This window comes from Anarrhichthys ocellatus, unplaced genomic scaffold (assembly GCF_004355925.1).
Source record: "Anarrhichthys ocellatus isolate YVR2014 unplaced genomic scaffold, GSC_Weel_1.0 scaffold1879, whole genome shotgun sequence".
Classification (NCBI taxonomy): domain Eukaryota; kingdom Metazoa; phylum Chordata; class Actinopteri; order Perciformes; family Anarhichadidae; genus Anarrhichthys; species Anarrhichthys ocellatus.
In genome coordinates this window covers 5,302-7,820 of record NW_022281853.1, presented here as the reverse complement: position 1 = coordinate 7,820, position 2,519 = coordinate 5,302, and the positions used below count along the sequence as shown (strand labels likewise).

Genomic DNA, 2,519 nt, shown 5'->3' with positions numbered 1-2,519 from the left:
ATAAATAAATATAAGTCTCAATATCAGCCAATTAGATCATTATTTTCATTGTTGTTTCATTGCTCGATTATTTCCTCCATTAATTGATTTGGTCGATAAAATGACTTCGAGTAAAGAAACGGTAAAATATTCACATTTCAGAAGCTGGAATCAGAGAATTCTGACAGTTTTCCTTAAAAAAATTACTCAAACCAATTACTTGATTTAAAAAATAAAATAAATTGCAGAGATTAATTGAACAGTTTGCAGCCATATAGATCATTTTACAATATTTGTAATAATAGTTCGATAAACATTTTTTATTGTGTTCTTTTAAAGACGACTTCTCTCCACATGGTGAAAACAAGCAAAACATCCTTTGCCAGTAATAATTTATTCTATTACACAGAGAGACAGAGTTTAACAACAGTGAATATTAATGTTAATCATTACAGCAGCGTCTGAAGAACAGTTTGTCAGAGCTTATGCACATTAGATGAATTTCTCATTTTTGACCAAAATAGCTTGACGGTGACGGCGAGATGAAAAAAAAAGTCTGTTCGATTTAATGAAAACCGTTAATTAAAAGCGTCCATATTGGTTTTGCTCCATCAGCTGTGAAGTCATTAAAGTTTAATAACTTCACAGCTACTTTGAACAGAACGAACCTTTTCATTTCATCTCAAGATACAACGAGCACCGGAGTCACGAAGGTGACGAAGCAGCACGAAGACGCCATCAACACCAGGATTGTAACGTTGAGATCTCGTCTGCAGACGGACGATGATCTTTAGTTTTCACACACACACACAAGCAGAGACGCCATTCAAATGCAGATTTAGCTTAACAGACAACGAGTCATTCTGGTCAAAAGAGAAAGAGAAGAGACGTGTTCATGAGCTCTTTGTTGACAAAAAATGCACCGAGATGAAACACTTTGCATGTAAATCGATTCTATTATAGTTCATTGTTTGTGTATAACCACAACTAAACAACTAAACAGCTTTAAACTATTATTTTAATTAGATTTAGTCATTTAACCCGTGTGTGTTAAGGACCATTTAGTTTATTTATTAAGATCACATAATAAGTGATGTCATGATGTAAACAAACTTTCATTTAAAGGTTTAAAATACTGAAAATGAATGAATTGTAGGAAGTTATGATCGGGACTGAAGTGTGTTTGAAAGATTTAACTCAGTGAAAGTAGAAAACAATATTAATACATAATATAAACGCAGCTTCTTTGCCAGTGATGCACAGCTGAGTTAAATGCAGTTAAAAGTGCTAAAACAGTGATGAACACAGAGATGTGATGTTTCCTTTCCTCCGTCCTCAGGTGACCGCTGACATGTACCAGGTCCTGAGCTCCTACAACTACACGCTGGAGTACAGAGGGCTGGTCACAGTCAAGGGGAAAGGGGAGATGATGACTTACTTCCTCACCAGTGGACCCTCCAGCAGTTAACCTCAACTCAGTGAGAGATGGACTCACCGTGGGGGGGGGGGTTGGAGCCTCTGACGGGCTCGTGGACCTCTGATGGTTTACGGCGGACTGAGACGGACTCCTCACAGCGCCGATTCCTTTCCTTAAACTGAGGCCACATGGAGGACGGACGAGGAGATTCCTCTCCAGAGCTCAGACTATGAGGCCCAGCTAGACCTGAACCTGAGACCAAAGATGTCCAACCAGAGCGTAAAGACAGATGTTGTGAGTCTCAGTCCCTAAAAGGAGGAACGTTCTGGAAGAGAGTTCATGTTTTCAGAGGGTCCTCTCTCTGCTGGAGTAAACACGTGTTTTTGTATTTTGATTTAATGTGCTGTATGTTAAAAACACATTTCCGTCCATGTCGTCGTGGTCCAGGTATGAATCTCTAAAGCTAACCAGCACCGCGCCACTACTCCGTCCTCGTATCACGACATCTGATCACGTCGGTAACTCACAGGCTGAGGTGGAGAACGTCCCTCAGACACGAGTCTTTGACAGAAGAACTTCTCGTCAGGCGCGTAACTTTCACAAAGGAACACCGCAGTATCGTCAGCGTACAAACACACTAAACACACAGACGGGATGTCAGAGAACAGCTTTTTTCTAATCTTTGACATTTTGTATTTTGACATTCAGAACACCAAACGAACCCGATCAGATATTTTCAGATTCTATATTTTGTACATTAATATATTAGAGAGCTATCTATAAACACCGATGTGTATTCAGATGTGCAAACTGTCTCTCTCTCTCATGTTGGGATGTCAGAAGTCTGGTGTTAGCGTAGCGTCACAGCTAATGTACCGTTTAACCCCTGAACGTCCCTCCTTTTTCCCGCTCTTTCTTTTAAGTGAGCGGTTTTTAGATCTGCGGGAAGTTAAACCGCTTTCTGATTATTTCCGTCAAACCGAGTGCACTTTGAACGGCGGACTAGAGGACGAGGCGATTGCACCCTCCCCCTCCTTTCTTCTTGCTTGCTCGCTCAATCAGATGGTACGACCCAATGAATGTCCAACGATCTCCGCTGAGGCCTTTAACATGAACTCTGCAC

The 2,519-nt window shown here is 40.7% G+C and overlaps 1 protein-coding gene across 1 annotated transcript in view; it reads left to right on the top strand.

The window, feature by feature from the left end:
- LOC116377946 (adenylate cyclase type 5-like) overlaps positions 1 to 1,991 on the top strand; it is a 3,613-nt gene extending 1,622 nt beyond the window's left edge. The window contains exon 4 of the mRNA XM_031839712.1: positions 1,319 to 1,991. Coding sequence (XP_031695572.1) covers positions 1,319 to 1,447 — 129 coding nt within the window. The 3' untranslated portion in view covers positions 1,448 to 1,991. The remainder of the gene's footprint in view (positions 1 to 1,318) is intronic.
- The last annotated feature ends 528 nt before the right edge of the window (positions 1,992 to 2,519 follow it).